The sequence below is a fragment of the Hippopotamus amphibius genome, chromosome 6 (genome assembly GCF_030028045.1).
Source record: "Hippopotamus amphibius kiboko isolate mHipAmp2 chromosome 6, mHipAmp2.hap2, whole genome shotgun sequence".
Taxonomy (NCBI): domain Eukaryota; kingdom Metazoa; phylum Chordata; class Mammalia; order Artiodactyla; family Hippopotamidae; genus Hippopotamus; species Hippopotamus amphibius.
In genome coordinates, this window is record NC_080191.1 from 38382630 (window position 1) to 38409000 (window position 26371).

Consider the following 26371-nt stretch of genomic DNA (forward strand, 5'->3'; position numbering starts at 1 on the left):
CATACAGTAGAGCTAACTTACATGTGTAATATTTTTAGACAAAAAAAGAGATGAAGTTGAATTTTGAATTTTTTAAATAGAAGGAAAATGTTATAGGAGAAACATTGTTAACTATAATCCCTTAGTAGAAAATAGGTTTTGCATTGTTAGATAAATCAGTTTTTATGCAAAATATAATTGAAAATCAGCTAAAAAGAACAACCAGAAAGGAAAGTAAAAGCCTGAAATGGTAAGTCTGTTTTTAAACAATAATTGATAGTTAATAATGAATATTGTATCATTAAAAATCCCCCTAAATTCACAAAGGCAAGTGTAGTTTCCAGTTTGCTTATTTGTCTAATAAGTTTATTGAGCGTGCTGCCTCTGACCTTTGTAACCTCTTGCCTTCTGCCCTCATTTTATAACTAACTCAACTTTTTATTTAATAGTGATCCTCAGGTCATATGGTAAATTTTCTCACTGAATTCATTGCACAATATTACTTGAATTTAACAGAAACAAAAGTAATTGCTATAATCAGTGTTGAAGTTTAACATTACCACTAATTAATTACTTTGATGGCATTCATTGAATCATTCAGTTTATTTTTTAAACAAAGGTAAATGTTTTCTCACTCTAAGAATTCAACACTTTAAAGATGTTAAATGATTCTTGCCAAAATTATATCTCCAGACAGTAGTTGGAAGAGATTTGAATAATTTTTGTGCAAGAAACCAGCTAGTTACTTTTATATTTTAAGTTTAGAATTTTGGAAAAAAATGGTGAATTTCTTTCCACAGAAAGAAGAGAATGGTATGTTTTACCATATGTCCATCACCTTGCTTGAGCAATGATCAACTCATGACCAATATTGTCTCATACTACCACAGTAAAATTTTCAAAAAGATAAAAACATGACTCATGAATATAAAGTAAATATGTCAAAGATTTATTTAATTAAGGAGATAACCAACTGGAATTGGAATGTTAAGCTAGCTCAGAGAATTGAAGAGAACAGGTACACATAGAACTGAAAGAAAGTCGGAATAAAATCACTAAAGATGTAATTTTTGGTGGGACACAAATGATTTGCTTTGCTACAGGACAATTTATCTAATCAGACAAGAATCAGTTACACTGCTATCAGTTTTCTACGAATTCACTGCTACCCTTACTAAGTTGTAAAGTGAATAAATGGTAAAGGATGAGCTAAAGATATATACTCCTAGGTAATTAGATAATCCGTAGGTGGGCTTTTTAAATAATTCCCAGCATGACATTAAAATGAATTTTAGTGATCAGTCCTTCTTTTGCTTATTTTCAAGTTTGGGGTTTTTTTTCCCTCAATAAAATACCCCCATCCTCTCTTTAAAAATTTTAGATTCTTCACAGCAAATCCTAAGGTTAATATCATTCATCTGTAAATATTTTCAGTATGTATCTAAAAGAGATGAAGACTTAACAAAATTAGAATACCATCAATATATCTAAAAATGTCTTCAATAATAATTTGTCAGGCTTGCCTGGTGGCACAGTGGTTAAGAATCTGCCTGCCAATGCAGGGGACACGGGTTCGAGCCCAGGTCCGGGAAGATCCCACATGCGCGGAGCAACTAAGCCCGTGCATCACAACTACTGAGTCCACGTGCTGCAACTACTGAAGCCTGGGCCCTAGAGCCTGTGCTCCGCAACCAGAGAAGCCATCACAATGAGAAGCCTGGCACTGCAAAGAAGAGTAGCCCCCACTCACCACAACTAGAGAAAGCCCATGTGCAGCAACCAAGACCCAATAGAGCCAAAAATAAAATAAATAAATAAATAAATTTATAAAAAATAATAATTTATTGTCAACAAACGTCCAATTTGTGTTCAGATTTTTCTGTTTCATGATATTTAAAAGACTGTTTGTTTGAAGTAGGATCCAGATAGATTCCATACATTGCAACTGACTGATATATTTCAAGTCTTTTAAAAGTAGTTCTCCCTTCCTTCCCCACTCCCCCACCCCCATGCAATTTACATGTTGGATAAATGGAATCACTTTTCTTGTAGAATTTTCCAGTCTGGGTTTTTCAGATTGTATCCCCTGTGACATAAGCAGTTTGTCAACCCCTATATTTCCTGCAAATTGGTAGTTAGAACTAGGGGACTGTTCAGATTGAGGTGTTTATCTATCTATCTCTATCTATCTATCTCCCATGTGTCTTTCACAGGTAGTGATGTTAGTTCCATCAAGAGACACATCTTGTCTGCTTGTCTCTTTTGGGGCATGTTAGCCATTGATAATCATTGCCTAGATCCATTAATGGTTGCAAATGATGACATTCATATTCTATCATTTCTATTTCATTAACTAGTTGGAATGTTTTATAAACAGAAACATCCATGGAGTAAGAATTTTTTGGTTACGATCTTAAAAATTTTTTTGTTTAATTTTCCCCATTCGATATTAATATCAATTATCTTCTTTGAGTATTTCTCTGTTTTCATACTTTCATTTTTCTTTAGATTATATACCTATATTTATTAAACTTATTTTTCCTAGCAGTTGGGAAAATATTGTCCTTGAGGGAAAAACATTATTTAAAAAAGAAAGAAGTTGTCCCTTTCCAGCTAAAGGAATTCCCTTTGATTTCTTGGTAAAGATGGGCTTCCTGGTATTCAGTTAGTGTAGATTACTGATCTGTGCAAATCGCTAGAGGCATTGACCTTGCCAACATGTGAAGTAGCATTTAACATGTTCTGGAAGAATTTTGTCATTGGAGTAACAATGAATTAAGTTGTTTGGAAAGATTGTGTCCATTGAACATTGATTTCTCTTTTCTTGTCTAAAGAGTTTGATCTTATGCTTTTCAGGAGAAACCTCATGGGTGCAAGAAGAGTGTGGCACAGCCCAGCAGCCTCAGTGCCCAGAAGGGTGAGAAGGACACAGACATATTTATTCTCCTTTAACAGATGGCGCACAGGAATGTAGTTGAGAGACAGGGTGGAATTTCCTCCATTCTGTTTACATTCTAAAACAAAGCAGTTAACAAAAGAATAGATTTCTCATAGCTTCCAACTCATAACACACTTTGGTTTGCTTTATTGTTTACAAAACATTTATACATTGTTATATTCATATCTTACAATGACTTAAAAAATGGTTGAAGTATAATATTTGTACTAACATCCCAGGGTCCTATGATCAGGACTAGAATTTAGATCTAAATGTCTCTAGCCAGCACTGTTTTCTCTTGTCATCCTGGCACCTCAGTTTATTCTTACGGAGAAAATGGGAAGAAGTTTATTCACGGAAGGCCTCGCAGTGAAAGGTGGACCCTGAAGAATGGATGAGGAGAACTCTGTCAGGTGGGCGCGGGTGATGGACACATGAGTCCCTCCTCACCCCACCTTCCCATACATCTCCTCCACATGTTTAGGACAGCTGCTCCCCAGACTTTGTCCAGCCCTGGAAACGTGCCCCATATCACCTCCCGTCAAGGAGGTGTATACGGTATAATGAGATTTGGAAATTCAGAAATCTGTATAACCCACAGATATAGAATATTTCCGTGTCCACAGAAAGAGGTCTTGTTTTGATTTTCATCACCATAGGTTCTTGTTTTAGAACTTCATATAAGTGGAATCATACCATGTATGTTCTGGAGTCTGTTTTTTGTTTTCTTTTGTTTTTTGTTTAACCCAGTGTTTTTGAGACTCCTAAATGTTACTGCATGCATCATTTCTCTTCTATGCGCTTTTGCAAAGCGTGTTCTCCCTGAGTAAAACATCGGTCCCATTCTTTTTTCATATAATTTCTATTTGTTCTTTAGGGGTCAGTTCACATGTCATACTCCCTGGAGAGCCTGCTCTCACCTTACAAAGATTGAATTTGACGTCCTCTTGTGTACTTGAATAGCATCCTGTACCCAAACCTAGTCATTAACCACTTCTGTTTACTTCTCGATTTCATCACCTAGATAAGGGCTGTAATTCCTGCATGCCTTTATTCTCAGTATCTGGCACAATGTCTGACAGATATTTGTTAAAGGAGTTATTCTACAATAAATGCATATTCTGGGAAACTGAATAGACATCCTCCAGACTCCCCTCACAGTTTCTTTCACAATGTGCAAATAGATGGCTATGCTAATATTTTTTTCTAGCTCTACTCAAACACATTAAAAAGAACTGAATTTATTTTGCTTATTTGTAGCTGGTATCAGCATTCAGAATTTTCTTTATGATAATACTGGGCATTTGTCAGAATTCTTAAAGAAGATGTATTCTAACCAAATCTCTTGAAAACATGTTTTTGTTCAAAAATTTAGATGTGAAACTGCTTGAGCACCGAGTTGAAAATTTCTTTGGCATTCTTATTTGCACGCACTCTGTTTTTTGTTTGTTTGTTTGTTTTTTGGCCACACCATGCAGCATGCGGGTTCCGACCAGGGATGGAACCCTCGCCTCCTGCCATGCAAGTGCGGAATCTTAACCACTGGACTGCCAAGGAAGTCCCGTGCATGCACTATGTTTGGAATTTGAAACAAACTTACTGTGTCGATAGCTGTTATTCATAATAGCCCTAAACTGGAAAGTACCCAAATGTCCATCCACAGGATGAATAAGTTGTGGTTTATTCATTCACTGGAATTCTAGACAGCCATGAGAATGATCTACAGCTATATGTAAAAATGTGGATGAATCTCAAACATAATGTTAAGTAAAAGAATCTAGACATAGCAGAATATATACTGTATGATTCTGTTTTCGTATAAATATAAGTACAAAAATAGACACAGCTGATCTATGCTGTTAGAAGTCAAGACATTGATCGTCTTGGTGGCGAGTGTTTTGCAGAGGTTGGTGACTAGAAAGGAGCACAAGGGGAGGGTTCTAAGTAATATTCTGTTTCATGATCTGGCTGATGGCTACACAGTGGAGTTCAGTTAGGAAAAATGTATGAAACTATACACCTCCGATGTGTGTGTGTGTGTGTGTGTGTGTGTGTGTATAAAATACAAATAAAATTTTAGAAGTGAAAAAAGTATTTAATGGAAAAAAGACAGTCTCTGGCTATAACCGCAAAGTTACCTTTCATCATCGTAACTTAAATACTCAACTAAAATGAGATTGTAATGCTTTGGAGGTTAATATTAATATCCTGAGATATTGGAATAAAGAGTCAAAAAATGTAGAACTTTAAAATAATAAAACATAAGTTTCAGAGTTCCTAAATTTCATACCATAATAATAATAGCTGTATCCAAAAGGTGGTAGAATAATTGTAACTTTTATAATTTTTGAGTGTAAGCACTGAATTCAGTAGTCATGGCTTTTGGATCCTTAGCCAAAGCCGGGATTGTGAAAGGTCCCTAATATAGAATCCCATTTCTGGTGATGTTTTGTTAGTGCTCTGCTCGCTGCTGACTTCTATTGTAAAACTAGCTCCATTAGTTAGCTCCATGTACACCTGCCCCTGCAAAATACTACATATATTTGCGGTGAGGCAATGATACTAATGTGCCAGGTTGTAATTCCACAGTGTTGGGTGTGTGGGTTGGGACTGAATTTTGAGAGGTTGAATAACTGCTTGGTTAAATAACGCGTAAAGAATGAAGCAGAGAATTAAACTCAAGTCTTTCTGAGGCCAGTCCCTTCCTTTTTCTCCACAGTGCACTTCCTGGTCATCTTAAACACTCAGGGCTAGAGAAATTTCATACATGGTATACCTGGGTGTCACAGGTGGCCAGTGCGAAGGAGCAAATGGAAATAAAGTTAGCTAAAATTGTTTAAACTCCAGAACTCAAAATATGGTAGATCTCCATGCTGAAAGACCCAGATAATTTATGTAACACCTTTAAAAAAATTGTACATCTTTATTGTGGATTAATAACATACTGGAAATACTGCTTGTAAAGGGAAATAATTTTTAAAAAGAGAAAGGAAAACTTAGAACTATTTCTGACTGTGCTTTCTTAGCATTTTCTAATTTAGAGAATTGTAAGTAGTACAGAAAGGTGTCTTTTTAAAAAAATCAAAATAATGGACTAATTTCTTGTTTTCCATTTTCAGATTTGACCTGCCACCTGTTATTTTGTTTTCCATGGATGGATTTAGAGCCGAGTATTTACAGACATGGGGTACTCTAATACCTAATATCAATAAACTGAGTAAGTCTCCTATAATCAGGGGCATGCAGATGATAGACACCTAGTTAGTTCATCTCTAGATGGTGCACTTTTCTTTCTGACCTTTAATGTTAGTGGTTTGTCCTAGTTCAGGTCCTCTCAGGAGTTTGATGAGTTTACTGCTCGATATCTATTTTCATACTTCTTGTCCCTTCTTCCTTCTTTTGCTGTGTGTTTATCTTTTTATTTATTTTGATTTGTTTTGTATTTGAATATAACTTCTCTATGAACATCTGTTCATGGATACTATCTCAAAAATGGCATTTGTCAGACCTAGAGTCTGGGTCTCAGCCAGTTAAGGATAGGAACATGAAGGAGCCTGAGTAGACTGGACAGAATCAGCATGTACCAAGGCTCCAATAGATGAAAAGTCCAGTATCTCTGTCCGGTTCTGGAATCAAAGTGCCTGGAACCTGGCTGCACCACTCACTAGCTCTGAGACTTCCTGCAAATTTACTTCCCTTGTTGGTGCTCTCTTCTCTTTATCTGTCAAATGGTCACTTCCCACCGCATACAAATACTGTGAGACTATATACATAGTGTACATTGGATGACTTAAGTTATTACTATAATTATTATTTTTAATGCCATCTTTATCATGATGTACTTCTGAGTAAGGCATCTGGACTTCACACAATTTTATAAAGTCAGTAATAAAGAGGAATGGGGAACCTGAGCACACAAGGTTAGCAAATATCAGAGGGTTGGCGCCAGGGTTCATAAGTCTTCTCTGCCCTGCAGTTCCTCTCTTACTTCCCCCTTCTACCAAGGCCCTGTTTTATCTCCATGGTCCTCAAAACTTCCGACAATTTTACTGGTTCCCTGTTTTCATTTTCCTCCAAATTATTAAAAAAAACAAAAACAAAACTGTTTGACTCTATGTTGATCACCCTTTCTGGGTCTCAGTTTCCTCATTTGTAAAATGAGAAGATTAGATCTAATGATTTCTACTGCTTTATTCCAGCACTAAAATTCCTCGGCTGTAGAAAGGTGAATGACCTCCCCCTGCAGCACAAGGGGCTTTGTCTCTCCTGCTTCTCCCTGACTCTCTGAGGCAGATTTTTAGCAAAGAGATTAAGGGTTTGGGTCTCTGACTGGCTCCAAATTCAGGATTTGTCACTTCCTGCTGAGTTACTTAGGCCTGAAAAGTAATTAACAACTCTCAGTTTCTGTTTCCTTATCTGCATTTCCCTTGGTAGTCTGGATATCAAATCCTGTGTCCAAAAGGGAATTTATCTAGTCAGGCTGAACTGAAACTCTTTAGAAGTGGAATTATTTGATTTGCTCATCCTATTGAGAGTTGGAAAGGACACCAATGAACTACTGGGTCATTGAGAGCTTTCCCTTTCTAAGGTTTAAAATATTTTTTTAAGTCATTTATACAACATCTCCATCCTTAAATGTGTGAAGCCATCACTCACTAGGTCTTCTAGGAGGCCCAGTTAGGAGTGGATGTGGTAAAAGAGTTAGGATTAGGACCTCCCGAGAATGGTAGGCTTGAGGTGAGGCATGTGACAGCAGGCATCACTTTAAAGAAGTCTAGCACCTCATCTCTAGCGTCCCATCAAGCTGCATGGGTTGGGCTACAATGGTTGTAGAAACTGAGCATGGACTCATACCGCAGCACAGTGAGTCATATCAGTGACTCTTCAGATTTTTGGCAGAGTTTGAGAAGAATTTGCATTTTTAGGTAAAATTAACTTGTGAAGCCATCTTGTCTTGGGCTTTTCCTTTTTTAGGAGGTTTTTGATTACTTGATATTGGTCTGTTCAGATTTTTTCTGTTTCTTCCATAGTTCATAACTGGAAGGTTGTATCTTTCTAGGAATTTACCCATTTCTTCTAAGTTAGCCAGTTTGTGGGGTGTAATTGTTCATAGCAGTCTCATAATCCTTTTTATTTCTGTGGTATTGGTTTCTGATTTTATTGATTTGAGTCTTCTCTCTTTTTCTTAATCTTGCTAAAGGCTTGTCAATTTTATCTTTGCAAAAAGCCAACTTTAATTTTGTTGTTTTTAAAATTGCTTTCTATTCTCTATTTCACTTATTTCTGCTATAATCTTATTGTTTTCTTCTTTTTTGCTAACTTTGGGTTTCATTTGTTCTTTTTCTAGTTCCTTAAAAGTGTAAAGTTAGGTTGTTTATTTGATATTTCTTCTTTTTTAAGAAGATACTTCTTTTTTATTGCTATGAGCTTCTTTCCTAGTACTGCTTTTGCTACAACTGTACATTCTTCAGCTATTTCACCTACTCATCCATTGTCTTCTTTTTTTTAATTTATTTTATTTTTATTTTTTAGCCTTTTATTGGAATATAATTGCTTTACACTGTTGTGTCAGTTTTTGCTGTACAACAAAGTGAAGCAGCTGTATTTATACATATATCCCCATATCCCCTCCCTCCTGGGACTCCTTCCCACCCTCCCTATCCCAGCCCTCTAAGTCATCACCCATCATCTCGTTGATCTCCCTGTGCTATGCAGCAGCTTCCCACTAGCTATCTGTTTTACATTTGATAGTGTGTATATGTCAATGCTACTCTCTCACTGCATCCCAGCTTCCTCTTCAAGCCCCGCCCCCCCACCCTGTGTCCTCAAGTCTGTTCTCTACATTGCATCTTTTATTCTCGTCCTGCCACTGGGTTCATCAGTACCATTTGTTTAGATTCCATATATATGAGTTAGCATACAATATTTGTTTTTCTCTTTCTGGCTTACTTCATTCTGTATAACAGACTCTAAGTCCATCCACCTCACTACAAATAACTCAATTTCATTCCTTTTTATGGCTGAGTAATATTCCATTGTATACATGTGCCACATCTTCTTTATCCAGTCATCTGTTGATGGGCATTTAGGTTGCTTCCACGTCCTGGCTATTGTAAATAGTGCTGCAGTGAACATTGTGGTACATGTTTATTTTTGGATTACAGTTTTCTCAGGGTATATGCCCAGTAGTGGGATTGCTGGGTCATATGGTAGTTCTGTTTTTAGTTTTTTAAGGGACCTCCAGACTGTTTTCCACAGTGGCTGTATCAATTTACATTCCCACCAACAGTGCAGGAGGGGTTCCTTTTCTCTGTGCCCTCTCCAGCATTTATTGTTTCTAGATTTTTTGATGATGGCCATTCTGACTGGTGTGAGGTGATACCTCATTGTGGCTTGAACTTGCATTTCTCTAATGATTAGTGATGTTGAGCATCTTTTCACGTGTTTGTAGCCATCTGCATGTGTTCTTTGGAGAACTGTCTGTTTAGGTCTTCTGCCCATTTGTGGATTGGGTTATTTGCTTTTTTGGTATTAAGCTGCATGAGCTGCTTGTATATTTTGGAGATTAATCCTTTGTCCGTTGCTGTGTTGGCAAATATTTTCTCCCGTTCAGAGGGTTGTCTTCTTGTCTTTTTTATGGTTTCTTTTGCTGTGCGAAAGCTTTTAAGTTTCATTAGGTCCCATTTGTCTATTTTTTATTTTATTTCCGTGATTCTAGAAGGTGAGTCAGAAAGGATCTTGCTTTGATGTATGTCATAGAGTGTTTTGCCTATGTTTTCCTCTAGGAGTTTTATAATGTCTGGCCTTACATTTAGGTCTTTAATCCATTTTGATTTATTTTTGTGTATGGTGTTAGGAAGTGTTCTAATTTCATTCTTTTACATGTAACTGTCCAATTTTCCCAGCACCACTTATTGAAGAGGCTGTCTTTTTTCCATTGTGTATTCTTACCTCCTTTGTCAAAAATAAGCAGGCCATATGTGCGTGAGTTTACCTCTGGGCTCTCTCTTCTGTTCCATTGATCTATATTTCTGTTCTTGTGCCAGTACCATACTGTCTTGATCACTGTAGACTTGTAGTATAGTTTGAAGTCAGGGAGCCTGATTCCACCATCTCCATCTTTCCTTCTCAAGATTGCTTTGGCTATTCGGGGTCTTTTGCGTTTCCACACAGATCATAAAATTTCTTGTTCTAGTTCTGTGAAAAATGCCATTGGTAATTTGATAGGGATTGCATTGAATCTATAAATTGCTTTGGGCAGGATAGTCATTTTCACAATGTTGATTCTTCCAATCCAAGAACATGGTATGCCCCTCCATCTGTTTGTATCATCTTTGATTTCTTTCATCAGTGTCTTATAGTTTTCTGCATACAGGTCTTTTGCCTCCTTAGGCAGGTTTATTCCTAGGTATTTTATTATTTTTGTTGCAATGGTAAATAGGACTGTATCCTTAATTTCTCTTTCTGCTCTTTCATTGTTAGTGTATAGGAATGCAAGAGATTTCTGTGCATTAATTTTGTATCCTGCTACTTTACTAAATTCATCAATTAGTGCTAGCAGTTTTCTGGTAGCATCTTTAGGGTTTTCTATGTATAATGTCATGTCATCTGCAAAGAGTGACAATTTTACTTCTTCTTTTCCATTTTGGATTCCTTTTATTTCGTTTTCTTCTCTGTGGCTAAAACTTCCAAAGCTATGTTGAATAATAATGGTGAGAGTGGGGACCCTTGTCTTGTTCCTGTTCTTAGAAGGAATGCTTTCAGCTTTTCACCATTGAGAATGATGTTGGCTTTTGATTTCTCATATATGGCTTTTATTATGTTGAGGTAATTTCCTTCTATGTCCATTTTCTGGAGAGTTTTTATCATAAATGGATGCTGAATTTTATCAAAAGCTTTTTCTGTGTCTATTGAGATGATCATATGGTTTTTATCCTTCAGTTTGTTAATATGATGTATTACATTGATTGATTTGCATATATTGAAGAATCCTTGCATTCCAGGGATAAACCCCACTTAATCATAGTGTATGATCTTTTTAATGTGCTGTTGGATTCTGTTTGCTAGTATTTTGTGGAGTATTTTTGCATCTGTATTCATCAGTGATATTGGCTTGTAATGTTCTTTTTTTGTGACATCTTTGCCTGATTTTGGTATCAGGGTATTCATCCATTGTCTTCTACTCCTTCCTATAGCTTGTAGTTACTATAGATGTATATTTATTCCATTTATATTTTCAGATATTTTTGGTTGGTACTTTCTTTTTAAAAAGACTTTTTAAGGAGTAAATTATGCAAATGATAAACTTTGAAAAATGATGTTAAAGGGACTTCCTAAGTGGCGCAGTGGATAAGAATCAGCCTGCCAATGCAGGGGACACAGGTTCGATCCCTGCCCCAGGGAGATACCACATGCCGCGGAGCAACTAAGCCCATGCGCCACAACGACTGAGCCTGTGCTCTAGGGCCCATGAGCCACAACTGTTGAGCCCACATGCCACAACTACTGAAGCTCATGTGCCTAGAGCCTGTGTTCCACAATAAGAGAAGCCACTGTAATGAGAAGCCTGCGTACTGCAACAAAGAGTAGCCCACGCTCACTGCAACTAGAGAAAGCCCTTGTACAGCAATGAAGACCCAACGTAGCCAATAAATGAATAAATTAATTAAAAAATGATATTAAAGGGTATATAGTAAGAAACAACCAACCAGAAATGACCAACCAATTAACAGACTGTCTGTCCTGATCGTCCCAGTTTTTCTCTGCCGAAGCAACTATTCTCATTGGTTTATTATTTGTCCTTCCAGAATTATTCTATTCAGCTGTAATTTAGATTATTAAGATCTGGAAATGGTAGATCTTGGTTTGATGAGATATCCTATAATAGCTTTGGTTCAAAGGCAGGTGATCCAAAATGGTTGCTTGGATATGTAGGTAGTCAGCAGGTGTGTCCTGTCTAAAATTAGGAAGGTGTCACATTTTTACATCACTGGTAGCTTAGTTTGTTTTTTATTTTATACTCCATGCCTTTAGGAATTTAAGAATTTGAACATATTACCCATGTGTCAGGGAAATAGAAACAGAAAATGACCTTATATCTCTCTCATTGTATGATTGTTTTCCCCACTTAAATTCTTTTAATTATATCAGTGGATTAGATCTCATTTTATTTTCTTATCATATGACTTCTTAACAATATTAAGTGTGTCTTTCCCTGATTGAGGACAAGATTTATTTATTGGTGATATTGACTAAAAAAGAAAAAAGTTATTTTAATCTTTGGTTATACATTATGTCCTAGAGCAGGCTTCAAACTCAATTGCGGTGCTTACTAGAAAAGTAGATTTTTTTTGAGCTTCTTTTCCTTCACCTTTCAACCCCCACCATCCCTACCAGAATCCTATTTGATAGATTTGGTACTGGATCCAAGAAGATTCTGAAGGAGAAAATTCCTGGATCATATTGGAAATACTGTTCTCAAGGCTGGGAAGGATCAGCTCCAAGCCTGTTTGAGAAAAACTTCATTATCTCCAGCTGCAAAGTTTGTTGCTTTCTGGACAACAATCCTTTGCCCTTTTTGTTTTAATCTAAATAGAATTGCTAATGGTGAAGAGAATTGGTAGGATTTTGGTATGGAAAATTTCTCATACTTCACTGCTGCAGAGGAAATAGCAATGAGCCTTAGTGGCTCTGATCTCCTTGAGCAGGGTTATTGCACAGATTAAAACAACAGAATAACTGAAAGCAAAATTAATGCCGTGCCTTGTGGAAAATAGATCACAGGAAACTTCACTGATCAAATGGAAACTGTACTGAAAATAATAAGTAGGAAAGTTAGTTCATTTTGTAAACATAGTTATGTGGCATGGGCTTATGCATTTACACAAGTCAAATTCCTTTTCCCTTATCTAGATAGTTGAGTTGACTTTCGTTATATTGGATACTTTACATATAAAAAACTAGCTGAGAAGCAGATGTTATAGAGAAATTCTGATTGTAATGACCTGGGTCAGTAAGAGGGAAGCAGCAAAAGCAGACAAAGCTGCCCCTGTGCAAAAATTTAGGGTACGTTTAGTTCAGGGGTCAGCAAGCTATGGCCTGTGGGCCAAACCTGACCCATTCTGCCTATTTTTGTATGGCCTGCTAATGCGAAAAATTGTTTTCATTCTTAAATGTTTGGGAAAAAATAATATTTTGTGCCATGCAAAAAAATTTGTGAAATTCAAATTTCAATGTCTACAAATAAAGTTTTATTAGAACACGGCCATGCTCATTTGTTTACATGTTGTCTATAGATGCTTGGAGGCCTTAATAGCAGAGTTGAGCTGTTGCAACAGAGGCCATATGGATTTGCAAAGCCTAACATATTTATTATCTGGCTCTTCACAGAAAAATTTTCCTGGTCCTTGATTTAGCTCACTCCTTTCCTGGAAACTGTCGTTCCTTGGAATGGAGGAATTTTAATCATCAGAATTTCAACCTCTTTCCATCTGTAATTCACCCTTTAGTTAGTTTTCTATTTCTCTGGGAAACTTTCATGTTCAGATCTTTAGTTATTCAAATAACGTCTGAGGAAGAAAGAACGTCTTAATTTCTCACTATCCTTTGTTGCAGAAACATGTGGAGTTCATTCAAAATACCTGAGACCTGCCTATCCTACCAAAACCTTCCCAAATCATTACACCATTGTCACGGTAAGTGCTTGGCCGAGTGGCAAGACTGACAGACCCCTGACAGGCAGCTGACCACACCAGATATGCTTAGGCAGGAACTGGCCGAGCTGCATGTCGCACGTTTCACCATCAGGTGTGGTGGCAGTCATGGCTTCATTCAGGCTGGAGAGGAGTGTCTCAGCATGAGGCCACTCCAGGGCTGTGAGATGTTAACTATGAGTGAGTGTCGCGGCATTAGGCTCCTTTACCCCTGTGACAGGCCACCAGAGCCGCTTGGACATGAGAACCACCCTCTACACTGATCTTTTGATTAGCCTGCATTTACCTGAAGGTCTGCTGGGGATGGTAGGCTGTGTATGAGGACAGCCACTTTGGTGTGGGAAATTTCTTTCTTTCCTAGGCTTTTTTATTATGTTTAATTTGATAAAGTCTCCTGTTTCACAATAGAATTCAAACCAGCTATATCTCTTTAGATAAAGGAAACAAATTCTCCTCAACGTATGAGTACGTGCAATGATCAAAATGAGCTCAAAGGAAGATTAACTTACTTAATATTTATAGATTTAGAACACATCTTAAGGTGTCCTCTGCCTCCGCCTTTATTGCCAAAGGATATTATGTCTTTACTACACTGCATTTAATCTTTTGTTACTATGGAACAGTAATTGCAACTTATTTAAATTTTAGCCCAGAAGTAATTATATGTATGTATATATGTGTGTATGCATGTGTGTGCGTGTACGCGTGTGCATGTATCAATGCAGATGCCATTCTGCAGATTCACGTAAACATTCAAGTTACCCAGCTCACATGTTTCCAGCTGAGGTCTAACAAGGCAATACTCTGCCTTCTTGGCTTTAGCTCTCATTCTATAAACAAATGTTGTTTCACAGTCTACTGTCTATTTAGTGCCATGTTTTTCACATGCTTGCGCTTTTTTATTGGAGATTTTGCTGTTTAAAATGACCCTCAAGTGTGGTGCTCAAGTAATTTCTACTGTTCCTAATAGTAAGAAGTCTGTGATGTACATTATGGAGAAGATATGTATGTTAGATAAGCTTTGTTCAGGCATGAGTTACAGTGAACTAAAAATATGCTCAAGTGAGTCAAAAATCATCCGCTCTCCGGTTGTGCAGCAAACAGAAGTTTTACTATAACCGGAGTGGGGATATTTTTTGACTCTCCCTCATATGTTAAATAAGGTATCTTCAAACAGAAACACACATAAAACAAGATTACTTATGGCTCAGTAGACAAAAATGTTGTGACCAAAGTCTCACAGGCCCCTAACCCTGTATTTTCCCTAGGAGGAGTGGTTCAGTATTCACTAGTTCAGTGTTGGCAGCAACAAGAATTGACTATATATACACATACATACATAAGTCTACATACATAATACATCGTACATATACATGTATATATAAATAAGGGATTATACATAAGTGCTATTTTCCTACATGTGTATATGTATCCATATTCATATATATAGTAATGTTCTGAAATAATGACCCTAAAATCTGTTTAAACGTAGTTACAACTGCATAGGGTACCATGGGCATTCAATAAAAATATGTGAATTGAAGGAATGACTGGCTTGATGGGTGGATGGAAGAGAGGAAGCACAGAGACTTGTCAGGCTTTCTTCTAAAGTGCTGGTAACACACTTTAACCCATTTGCCAGGCTATCTGATACTTGAAAGCGTCTATGTAGTAGATTTCTTGCTATTATTGCCAATAAAACCAGTGGCTAATCATTATTATAATATACAAGGGTGAGTCAAAAATTATCTGTACTCTGGTTATACTAAAACTTCTATAAATTTTACAGTCAGAGTGCAGATAAGTTTTGACTCACCCTCGTGGACTCTATAATTAAGTTACTAATAACATGAGTTATATTAAAACCATCAGCACAGATCATCTGCTTGATGTCATCCATTTGTGGCTATAGACCCTGGTGGAATGAGTATATATATAAGAGTAGTATGTATATTTTGTATTTGGATTCAAATCCAGGGGTTTTATATTGAAAGGTATAGGCATCTTTTCAAATATGATTTCTAGATCTTATGCTATTTTAATTTAAATGTATGTTTTATTAATGTATTATTTTATCTTAAATCTTTTTTTAAATTATCATTTTAGGGGTTATATCCAGAATCACATGGCATCATTGACAATAATATGTATGACGTAAACTTCAACAAGAGTTTTTCACTTTCTTCAGAGGAGAAAGATAATGCAGCTTGGTGGCAGGGACAACCAGTATGTAACATTCTCCATGTGGCACCAAAGTAACCTTCATTTCCCGATGTGACAGTAGATCACTCTTCTCTCTCCACTTTGAGTTTTACATTATCTTTTAATTTCTAAGGGCTAGGGTGGGAAGTTGCTTCACCACTGTTTATAATTTGAAGCTTTTCAACATGTATTAATTGTTCACCTAAATTGCCTTCAGTTGAAACTTGGATGTTGTATTATAAACATATCAACCTGGAAGTTACTCAGAAAGATTATCTGTTAACTTTTTTACTCATTCTGTTTTATAAATCTTTAAAAGGGAAAGAAGAACTGTACAATTTTACCAATTTGAAAAATGATCTTCCTTCTTTCCTACATTTTTTGGTTTTCAAAGTGGATGGATAATTACTTTTTTAAACTGCTACAAAGACAAATTTTAACCAATTTAAATATATTTTAATAATTAAATAAATTTTGCAACTGTTAATACTGTTCAGTTTCTCATAAATGGTACCATTTCTACTCAAACTGATTATTCTCTTGACCTCCACTTATTTGAAATTCTCTCTTCTTATAGATCTGGCTGACAGCAATGTATCAAGGTTTAAAAGCTGGTACCTACTTTTGGCCAGGATCAGATGTGGCTATAAATGGCACCTTTCCTTCCATATATAGGATTTACAACAGGTAGTAAAGCATCTGCAGATGTGATCCCTTCTAGGCAGGAATGATTAGAATTTTTTTTTTTTTTTTGGTCTATATCTTGGTGATAATTTTATTCTTCCAGTTGTTTGGGCCAAAAATCTTGAGGTCAACATTGATTCCTTTCTCTTACATCCCTCCTCCGGTCTGTCCATAAATGCTTGTGCCTCTAATTCAAAATACTATCTGCAGTCTGAGAACTTTTTATTTCTTCCAGCATTAACACTGTGGTTTGAGCTGTCATCCTCTTTTGCCTTTATTACTGCAGTTGCCTCTTCACATGTCTCCCTGTTTCTATTTCTGTTCCCTATAGTCGATTCTCAGTTCATCAGCCAGAATAATTACTGAAAAGAACAAGTCCAATTATGAAACTCTTTTGCACCAAAAACTTCAAAGTCTCACAGTTTAGCACAGAGTAAAGCCTACAGGTTCCTATTGGTATGAGCCCTGCTGTTCCCCTGCCTCTCAGACTCCTCTTCTACTACTTCCCTGGGTTCTCTCACTCTGCTCGAGCCATACTGACCTTTTTGGTGACCCCAACACACCAGGCTTACTTCTGCTGTAGGGCCTTTGCACAGGCTGTTCCTCTACCTGAGATAATCTCACTCTGTGTATCTGCGCAGTCTGCTCCCTAACCTCCTTCTGGCTGTTGCTCAAAACTTACATTCTCAATATTGTCTTAGACTGATCACACTAAGATTTCAAATTCAAATCCTCCGGCTTCTGGTTTCTCAGTGTCCCTTATTCTGGCTCTAGTCTTGCTTTTTTCCCCTGTAGCATTTATCACCTTTTAATACACTGTGTAATTTATATATGGATTAGGCTATTTATTTTTTGTCTTCCTGGACCAGAATGTAACCTTTAGGAAGGAAGGCACCTTTGGTTTGCTCACTGATAAATTCTGTTTAAAATGAACAAATCATGTCTGAGAAAAGATGGTACACAGAAATGCATAAATGGAAGAAGTGAATAAACATAAACAAATTGAATGAATGGGTAGTAATTAATGGACTTTTATTTTAATTGGGAGAACAGTGAAAGAAGGATGGATGAGAAAGAAAGAAAATAATACACATTTAATTTATAGTGAGGCAAGTACGTCTCTATATAGGTATTGAAAACAGGAATCCCTTTGAGTAATACTGAATCCTTTTCAGGATTTTTATGATATAGGACACAAAATATCTGAAAATATCAACCTGCCTTCCTGAGCAGGCATATAATAAAGATATTTTGATTTGATTAATTTTTAAAAATTATTTTTACTTTTCATTTCAGAAGTGTCACATATGAAGAGAGGATCTTTACATTGTTAAAGTGGCTGGACCTGCCCAAAGCTGAAAGGTAATATCTAGTGTCAGAGAAGTGCTGGCACAGTGGAAAATTTGTGGGCATAAAATGAAAGTATTTCTTTAGTTTAAATGACCATTGTGGAAAAAAACTTGGCATTTCCTTTTTATGGGCTTTTTTTTTGGGGGGGGGGTGGGGAGGTTTAAGCTTCTTTATTTTTGGAAATTTGCAGTGTGGCAATAGAACACCGATACAGATAAATGTTAGGTTTCTTCACTTCACAGTCAATATGCATTATTTAACTTTTACTAGTTTTTCTTTTTCCTTTTTTTGCACAGTTTGATATTTTTTTTCTTATTAGTAATGTATATATGGCAATCCCAATCTCCCAATTCATTGCCCCCCCAATCCCCCTGCTTTCCCCACTTGGTGTCCATATGTTTGCTCTCTATATCTGTGTCTCTATTTCTGTTTATGGGCATTTCTAAAGAATTATTCTTAAAACCAGACATCTAAAGAAAGAACTAGTGAGGCAGAATGAAGAGTCAGCAAAAAGTCATAAAATAGGAAACACAAAGGGCTGGGGCACCTCAAGAGAGGTCTTAACAGCAAGAACAAGACAAATACAAGTTCTGACTTCAGAACGGAGTCAGAACAGCGCTCACATCCTGGAAAGTCTCATTCACTTCCTGCTAGACCACGATCCCTGCCAAAGCCAAGCAGAACCACTGAACCACTGGGCCTGGATGAAGAGAATGAAAGACCAGAGAAAAAAAGGAGGAAACTGCCACAAAATTCCAGACCTACAAATCTCTCAAATCCAACTTGTACCTTTATTCCAAATGGATAACGTCTTCTCTGTTTCAATTTTACCCCTAGACCCGATTTTTATACCATATATGTGGAACAACCTGATTCTGCAGGACATGATCAGGGACCAGTCAGTGCCGCAGTAAGTTTTTCTTTTTAAACAAAGGTAAAATCATCTCGCCTTCACCCACAACATGAAACACTCTTCTTTAATTCCCACTGAATGCAAGTGTATTTGATATATACATATGGAGGCATAAAAATAGTTAAAAGTCTAAAAAGATTATCTGCCTTATTAACCACATCTTTGTTAATTTGATAACACTTACTTAATACTTAGATGCAGCATTATTATTTCACATAACACAAACATCAAGGCTAGATCCTGTGTTTCAACTTAACTTGTTAATGTAGCCCATTTCAAGCCATGTCACCTGAAAGTACATCGTGGAAAATCCAGCTATTTATTCAAGCACAGTTCCGATCGGAAGTTCCTTATAACTGGACAATATATTATTGCATCAGGCAGAGTTATTCCCCTTCTAAGCCCCTATTATAATTGAAGTAGACACTTCTATACTTGTTTCTTCATTGTCTAAGCCACTTTGTATTTACTACAGAAATATAGTTCTTAAATATGATTTTTTAAAAGAGCCGATCCTCTTCTAAAACCCATTCAAGACTGCATTGTCTTGGACATAATGTAAAGTTGCAAAGGTCCCCATGAGTAGGGCATTCCCCTACCCCACAGAAACTCATTTAACAGTTGTCCTCAGTTGGAATGCGAGCATATTTATTCTGGCAGTGTGACTTAGCTGTTTGTCAGAAATGCCCTTCTTCTTCCTTCATGGAAGGAAGCATGGAGTTGATGATAGGTTTAGCAGTAGATAGAGATGATCTGAGTTCAAGTCCTGCCCTGTCCCTTAGGAACTGTGGGATCACCAATATGTTACTTAACTGCTTTAAACCTCGAGTTTCCTGGTCTCTATAACTGGGGATTCCAGTAGCACCATCCATGAATGTTTGCTGAGAGAATTTCATGAGATAATACTAACACTCTTAACAGGAATTGGCTTGAAAAATTCTTTCTCAAAAAAGGAGAAAAAAGGCATTGTTATAATACCAGGGTGAGTCAAAAATTATCTGCACTCTAGTTATATTAAAACTTCTGTTGGCTGCACTGTCTTATCAGCACTTTCCGTTCAAGGCTACTGTCTCCCCAGTCACTGCTGTGCAGGTGTGAACGTGTTACATCAGTTCATTTGTAACTGTGGTGTGAGCAAAAATGGATGCCCTATTTGTGATTTGCATGAAAGAAGAGCAGCGTGCAGTGATTCTTTTTTTGTGATCTGAGGGTGTACCTGGTGCCGTTATTTATCGAAGACTTTGTGCGCAGTATGGAGAAAGTGTTTTGTCGCGAAGAAGTGTGTATGAATGGATAGAGAATTTCAAGGAAGGTCACACAAGTGTTAGCCATCAAGAAGGAGCCAGATGCCTGTCCACATCCACGGATTAAACGCAGAGGACTACTATTCAAGGGCGTTGTGATCTTGCATGGCACACTTCTGACCACACTGTTGACACTCTGAGAAAACTTCATTTTGTGGTGTTAAAGCATCCTCCCTATAGTCCTGATCTTGCTCCATCGGACTTTCACTCTTTGGTCCCCTGAAAGCAGCCCTACAAGGACAAAGATTTACTTCTGATGAAGAAGTGAAGACAGCAGTGCATTCGCAGCTTGCAGCTCAGCCTAAAACATTTTTTAATGAGGGAATATGAAAGCTTGTTGACAAATGGACAAAGTGTATTGCAAAGCAAGGAGGACTTCCCTGGTGGCGCAGTGGTTAAGAATCTGCCTGCCAATAAAGGGACACGGGTTTGATCCCTGCTCCAGGAAGATCCCACATGCCATGGAGCAACTAAGCCCAGGCACCGTAACTACCAAGCCCGCGTGCCACACTACTGAAGCCTGCGCACCTAGAGCCCGTGCTCTGCCACGTGAGAAGCCACCACAGTGAGGAGCCCGAACACTACAATGAAGAGTAGCCCCTGCTTGCCACAACTAGAGAAAGCCCGTGTGCAGCAATGAAGACCCAACACAGTAAATAAATAAACAAATAAATAAATTTATTTAAAAAAAAAAAGAAAAGCAAAGATAGTATGTTGAAAAACGATGTATTTGTCTTTTCTAAAAGTTAATTAAAATAAATTCTACAGCCAGAGTGCAGATAATTTTTGACTCACCCTTGTAGTACTAAGAAGATTAAACATTTTTCCCAATCCATTGCTATTATACTTTCTTGTTCACTGAAAAAAAAAATGAGGTTATGTTAGTTAAAAATTATTCACTTAAACCTTGTCAGTTCAATATACTATATTGATAAAATGTAGAAAAATCTAAAAATACAAAAGAATACAAACAAAATAAAAATGAACTCCAAATCATTATTCTGAGACAATCACTGTTAATAGTACGTTGATGTATTTTCTTTTGGTTTTCCGTGCATGTGAGTTTACTATGATGATGAATATATTCAAAAACAAAATTGGATTATGCAATATGTTTGGGTGCGTATACACTTTGGTTTTAACTTTTTAACTTTAGAATTGTATTGCCATTGTTCTTTAAAAAATATTTTTTAAGTTAATTTTTATTGGAGCATAGTTGCTTTACAATGTTGTGTTAGTTTCTACTGTACAGCAAAATGAATCAGCTATACATATACATATATCCCTCTTTTTTGGATTTCCTTCCAATTTAGGTCACCACAGTCCATTAAGTAGAATTCCCTGTGCTACACAGTATGTTCTCATTGGTTATCTATGAGAATTTTCTACATAGTATCGATAGTGTATATATGTCAATCCCAATCTCCTAATTCCTCCCACTCTTCCCCCCTTTTCCCCTTGATATCCATACATTTGTTCTCTACGTCTGTGTCTCTATTTCTGCTTTACAAATAAGATCATCTATACCATTTTTCTGGATTCCACATATATGCGTTAATATACGGTATTTATTTGTTTTTCTCTTTCTGAGTTACTTCACTCTGTGTGACACTCTCTAGGTCCATCCGTGTCTCTACAAATGGCCAATTTCATTCCTTTTTATGGCTGAGAGTTATATCATTGTGTATACATACCACATCTTCTTTATCCATTCCTCTGTTGATAGACATTTAGGTTGCTTAAATATTTTTTAATGGCTGTTGAGTATGCCTACTCAAGTATGTGGTATAATTTTTTTTCGTGTATTTAAATTGTAAGTAAATAATGTGATGAATATCCTTGTATGTAAATCTCCACCTGTACTCTGCTTACTTAGGACAAATGCCCAGAAACAGAATTATTAGGTTACAGGATATGCTCCTTTTAAACTCTCTGGCTACACATTGTCACGTTGCTCTCTGGAACATGTACAACCATTTAGGCTCCTATAGAAATGTCTATGGACTCCTCTCCCAAGCACTGGAAATTATCATGAAAACCTTTGCAGCTGAATAATGTTTGAATAGTGTTGAGGTTGAACAATTTTTTTTAAGGTATTTATTGTCTAGTAGTCTATTTTCCTTTGTAGGGAACATGGCTTATTTTGTTTTTTTATTGTTTTGTCTACAGAAATGTTGGGAATTGGTATTTGGTAAATGTAGTATGGGTGCTGGGCTCTGATATCCTAATTCAAAACCCAACAATTTCAGAGAAGGAAATATATTTAACTTTTACTAGGTTAGAGGATGGTTTGGTTAATTAAGTCTTAATTCATGACGACAATCTTAACTCCAGTTTTTTTTTTCCCTTAGGTAATTCAGGCCTTACAGTCAGTAGATTACACTTTTGGATTGTTGATGGAAGGCCTAAAGCAGAGAAATTTAGTCAATTGTGTCAACATAATCCTTTTGGCTGACCATGGTATGCTTTTTTCTAAAATCATATTTTATCATTGATTATATCTTATCATTTCAGGGAGCATACAAAAATAATAGTGATTTTTAAAGTCTGTATTTCTTGACCTAGAAGCTTTTGAATGAGCAAAGAATGAGTTTTGTAGAAGGCTGTGATGAATAGAGGACTAACATTTATAATTTTAGTTTAATTATTCTAACATTCATTCTGAAAAATCAATCCATACACTTAATTTTCTATAAAATCGAAGTTAGTAGTACTTAACAGGGATGTGGCTGGGCTGTTATAAAAAATGCCTTCTTTTCAGTGAATGAGTCATTCATATAGATTGGCTGCAGTTTATTGTATTGGCTAGTTTTACCATGTTCTGTGTATTTTTTTGTCATGTGAACAGATTTTTCTAAAGTCCCTGTCACTCCACATTTGAGGGTAGCTTTCCATTTCAGTTAACCTGAATATTAAAGCAAGTGAGACATGTCATGCCCTCTGCAATCTCAATTTTAAGGTATTCATTCATTCAACAAATATTTTTAAAGTGCTAACTCAATGCCGAGTATTTTCCTCGATGTGGTGTGTTAGGAAGTACCTAAAGCAGAAGTGGACCTTTTCTACATGGGGTGGTCTAGATGGGGCGGGAGGAGGAAAAGGAGCATGTCTGCAGAACTTTTGTTTATATCTTAGGACATCAAGATAATGTGAAACATAGTAATTTATTTTAAAAGTTTCTAAAATGGTTCCCTAATACTTTAACCTATTGTTTTAAAATTAAAGAAAATATTTTATTGCATATTTTGTTAATAGAAATTATAAAATATAAAAGTAATAAAATGAATAGTAAAAATAATAAAAATAAAAATTTGGATGGACTCTGAAGAATCTACAAATAAAAAAGGTTTAACCAGCAATTCTTTTTTAGATCATGTGCTGCTTATATAAATTTAAATAATACACTTATGAAAAGTAAATATTCTCTATACTTTGTTCTCTTACTTAATGTATTGTTTTATAAAAATGCATGTTATTTTTTTGTTTAAAAATATATCATGTTGCTTTATGTAAAATCAGATGTTGTGAAGATCTAATTAGCTTCCTACAGAGACCTTTCTTCTCCGAAATTAATGATCTACTCGTACATTGAACAGATGATCTATTTATAATTCCTATCTATTGTTCTCTTATAAACACAATCTTTCTCTTCCACTGTCAGGATTTTCAAGTCCTGCCAATTAGAGTAAAGTAATTGGGTAAATTGTAAAGGTTCTCAGTCAAACTTGGTTTGAGACCTGTAACATAAAATATCTCCTATTTGACCTGATCAAAGACAACCGATTGTTACCATCTTATACATTCAGTGGATAATTTTTTTTAAATTCAGGAATGGATCAGACTTATTGTGACAAAACGGAATATATGACTGATTATTTTTCCCAAATAAACTTCTACATGTATGAAGGACCTGCCCCCCGCATCAGGACTCGTGATATACCTGAAGATTTTTTTACCTGTAAGTATGACGATGCCCAAATGAAAAAATAAAGGTAATACTGAAAGCAAATAACCATAGCCTCCTGATTCTGGGGATTCAGGGATTACCAGTTCCCCTCTTCTGATTTCCTGGGAAGACCACACAGAAACAAATAAGAAATTCCCATGTTTAAGTACAGTCCGTCCATAAAGTCTATGGTAATATCTAATATTGTTAAGTTAAAATATACTCCATTCTTTTTTTAAAAAAAATTTATTTATTTATTTATTTATTGGTTGTGTTGGGTCTTCGTTGCTGCACGTGGACTTTCTCTAGTTGTGGTGAGCAGGGCTACTCTTCATTGTGGTGTGTGGGCTCCTCATTGTGGTGCCTTCTCTCTTTGCAGAGCACAGGCTCTAGGCCTGTGGGCTTCAATAGTTGCAGCACACAGGCTCAGTAGTTGTGGCTCACGGGCTCTAGAGGGCAGGCTCAATAGTTGTGGCGCACGGGCTTGGTTGCTCCTCGGCATGTGGGATCTTCCTGGAGCAGGGATTGAACCTGTGTCTCCTGCATTGGTAGGCAGATTCTTAACCACTGTGCCATCTAGGAAGTCCTAAAATATACTCCATTCTTAAATGCTAAAATAATTATTTGCTTAAAGTACTTTTTAATTTAATTTTACCAGGTCATAGTCATTAATAAATGTCTGTGTCAAATTCACTTGAGTTGTTTATATATCTTTTGCAGTTGTCAAATATCAATTGTAATGTGATTTATTTCTTTTTTCTTTTGACACAGTTAATTCTGAAGAAATTGTTAGGAACCTCAGTGTAAGTATAGCACTCCTAATGCATATGTTTAAGTTAATGTGTCTTTAGGTTTCAAGAAAGCTGTATTCTATATTTTCAAGTCTAAGCCATTTGTAATTTATTTCTTAAACCTCCATCAACCTTACTTTATATTCCTGTAAATTGCTTTTATCTTAGTTGTGTTTATTTTGGAGTTGACACCACTATAGCAAATTTGTTTGGGTAACAGGGGAACTGACTTCTAAATTGAATGAGCTGATGTTTCATTCAAAGGAGCTGGGCTGGTGAGCTTCGGACAGCATCATTGTTCATATTTTTTGCATAATTTAATATCAGAAAATAGTGAAGCAGGAATATTATAGATATTTTTGTACAGGTCAGAAAAATCACCTCCTTACTTCAAGTATAATTGCAACTGCTTTTGATTGGTTCTTGCATCTCAGGTTTGTAAGTAAACCAGTGGAACAAATTCCAGATAGCTTAAAGCAACTGGGATTTTTCAAGGTGAAGTTCACTACACCTGGAGAGACCTGAAATATTCCTGTGTGGTGGTTTTAATACTTCTATGCTTAAAGTATATTTGCAAATATACATCTATTATATGGACTCATGGGTTTACCATTGCTTGGGATGGGGCTAAATTTATTTAGGTGATATGCAAATATTGTAAAAACTGTTAGAATAAAATGTGAATGATTGAACATATGGAAATGCTGGGGAAAGGGTGGTTACTATAACCTGGGATCCACTGCAAGTTTGAAGTAGCAATGAGTGCTTGAGCAGAAATGCTTTAGTGTTAATCACTCCTTTTTTTCTCTTACTAATATTTTCTCTCCTAATATTCTGATCTTGAGTAAGCATGACGGACCATCTCACTCCCTACTGGTGAAGGGTGTACATGCCGTGTGCTCATGCTGACTTGGAGGGGTAGTGGAGAATTTTCAACAAATGGACTCTCTAAATCCACATATTGTTTTCCCTTTTTTCCATCACCTCATGACCCATATAACTGTAGTCCTATTGGTGAGATGAGGGCAAATGTATAATAATCCTAGTGGCACAAAGGGATTGGATACTGCAGGCTTTGGAAATCCTTTACATGGCATCACAGATATAGACCAGGGCTGGAGCTGCAGAGCCCTGAAGAAATGGACTATCATTTTATGAAGTAGTCCATTATTCCCAGGGAAATGTTCCAAGTGGTAGTACAATTTTCCCAGAAATGCTGATTTGCGGGCCTATATTGAGCTTATACTGGACAAGCATAACCAAACAAGAACTGGCAAGTTCCACACATTCTGGCTGCATGACAGACAACAACATCAACTTTGTTTTTAGATAAAAGGACCAACATTTTATCTTAACTTTAGTGTCTTCATCTCAAATTCTCAGATGAAGAATAACCCCATACTTCTCCAGACGTTGGCAGTGCACCCCATTTTCTCTGAATTTACTCTGACTGTACACTCAGCCAGCAAAGTGTGACTCATCAGAGGATCGGTGGTCCTTAAGGGCACATCCTAGTCCCCTGGATCTTTGAGGAAGCTGCATACTCAGCAGC

The 26371-nt window shown here is 36.6% G+C and overlaps 1 protein-coding gene across 2 annotated transcripts in view; it reads left to right on the forward strand.

Moving 5' to 3' along the window:
* ENPP3 (ectonucleotide pyrophosphatase/phosphodiesterase 3) overlaps nt 1–26371 on the forward strand; it is a 71006-nt gene that overhangs the window by 10424 nt on the left and 34211 nt on the right. For both annotated transcript variants that reach the window (XM_057739349.1, XM_057739350.1), the window contains exons 5-14: nt 2836–2896; nt 6037–6134; nt 13532–13611; nt 15736–15855; nt 16409–16518; nt 17812–17877; nt 18703–18775; nt 22434–22542; nt 23912–24040; nt 24800–24831. In XM_057739349.1, the coding sequence (XP_057595332.1) occupies nt 2836–2896; nt 6037–6134; nt 13532–13611; nt 15736–15855; nt 16409–16518; nt 17812–17877; nt 18703–18775; nt 22434–22542; nt 23912–24040; nt 24800–24831 (878 nt within the window). The remainder of the gene's footprint in view (nt 1–2835; nt 2897–6036; nt 6135–13531; nt 13612–15735; nt 15856–16408; nt 16519–17811; nt 17878–18702; nt 18776–22433; nt 22543–23911; nt 24041–24799; nt 24832–26371) is intronic.